At 31.7% G+C, this 1,828-nt stretch overlaps 1 protein-coding gene across 1 annotated transcript in view; it reads right to left on the bottom strand.

The window, feature by feature from the left end:
- TNFSF13B (tumor necrosis factor (ligand) superfamily, member 13b) overlaps positions 1–1,828 on the bottom strand; it is a 76,810-nt gene that overhangs the window by 56,702 nt on the left and 18,280 nt on the right. Inside the window, exon 3 of the mRNA XM_012637926.1 lies at positions 124–180. Within this exon, the coding sequence (XP_012493380.1) occupies positions 124–180 (57 nt within the window). The remainder of the gene's footprint in view (positions 1–123; positions 181–1,828) is intronic.

Raw genomic sequence — 1,828 nt, 5'->3', positions numbered from 1 at the left:
CAAAGTTTTTAGGTGGATGGTGATTAGAGATGAAGTTCAAATACAGCCATTAGACTTGGAGCTTACAAGTATTTGGAGCAGACCGAGTCCTAACTGGACAAAGTGCCGGGGCTGTTTTATTACCTTTCCGTATAGTGGGCGTGTCACCATCTGCAATCAGTTGCAAGCAGTCTTGAGTGACTGAAAAACAAAAATATATCATTCTAGTTACTTGAGTAGAAATAGTAAAGGAACTAAGGTGACAGAAAATGCAAAGCTAAGAATTCATTCATCCAGAAACACTAAATCAATCATAATGTTCCCATTGCTTGCATGATATTATTCTTAAATCAATTTGCTCATTGATTTCAATATATATACTTGAAGGTCATGGCACTTTGGAAAAACCTACTTGGTATTGGAATACAGTAAATATATCATCTATACAGTTTAATCTAATTTTCTTTGAAATATGGCTGTATAGAAAGCAAGTTTAATCATTTGTTTTTCAAGTCTACCAGATACATGAAACAGTTAAACTTAATATACATCATTCTAAAACAATCTGTTGTTTGTAAAAAAAAAAAACTAACATTAAATAAGGACTTACTGCTACTGAAAATATTACTCTTAACACTACTGAAAGTGAAAATAATTGCTGACAGTTCTTGAGCAGATGTAAGTGTAGACAGGGTACTAAGGCTTAGTTAGTATATGCTGCCTCCTTTTATCATCACAAGAGTCCTAAAAATTAGATATTGGAAACTAAGGCTTAGAAAGTGTAAACAGTTTATTCTGGGCCTTAGAGACAGAATATGACAAGACCAGATTTTAAACCCCACTTGTTTCATTTTAGAGCCAAAGTTAAGCTTTTTGGTAAAATCTTTTGGACCAACAAGAGAAAGGGAGATAGAACATCTTTTTAAAATAAAATGGAAGACACCCATAAGATGGCATAATCAGTAAAGCTTCTCAGAAACATCAATTCACATCACCTATTACATGTAGAATATCCCTACGGAGTAAATAACAATTGCATTAAATAAAGAGAACTGCCTTTAGATAAAAGCAAATTAAATACACCTTCTGTTGGATCCATAGCTGGGAAAAAGCAAAGAAGTAAATATCTGTGAAAAATATGGAACATAAATCTAAACTTGTATGTTTTAAATTAAAGAAATATTAGTTTAGTTTGTTGTCTAACAAGTATTTTACTCAGAGTTGAAGTAATACTTTTAAAAACATGCTTCTCAATGTACACATTTTAAGAACTTGACAGAGTGAGGAACTTCTACTGTAATTAATTGGTGATTGGCAATTAATTGAAAAATTTCTAGTAAGTCATGTACCACATAATGATATTTAGGTCAATGGGAACACATATGCTATGGAGGTACCATAAGATTATAAACCCACATTTTTATTGTATCTTTTCTATGTTTAGATATATTTAGATACATAAATACTTACCATTGTGTTACAATTGCCTAAAGTATTCAATACAGATTTGTAGCCTAGGAGCAATAGTTATAACATGAAGCCTAGGTGGGTAGTAGGCTCTCCCATTTAGGTTCGTGTAAGCAACTGTATGATGTTTGCACAATGATGAAATCACCTAACAATGCATTTCTCAAAATGTTTCCCTGTCGTTGTGTTTAAAGCTTGGAATAACATACTAGTAATTAAATAATATTCTGAGGCTGCATAAGTTCATACTATTAAAGGGTGATCATATAAGATAGTCTGTTAAGATATTCCCCTTGGTATTTAAAGGTGGAAATATACCATTAAAAACTACAATTCTTTTATAACCATAACGGTTTCCTAACACATTTCTTTTTTTTTTTTT

This window comes from Propithecus coquereli, unplaced genomic scaffold (assembly GCF_000956105.1).
Source record: "Propithecus coquereli isolate 6110/MARCELLA unplaced genomic scaffold, Pcoq_1.0 Scaffold125, whole genome shotgun sequence".
Classification (NCBI taxonomy): domain Eukaryota; kingdom Metazoa; phylum Chordata; class Mammalia; order Primates; family Indriidae; genus Propithecus; species Propithecus coquereli.
Note: the sequence above shows the minus strand (reverse complement) of the source record. Positions and strands in the feature narration are given on the sequence as shown.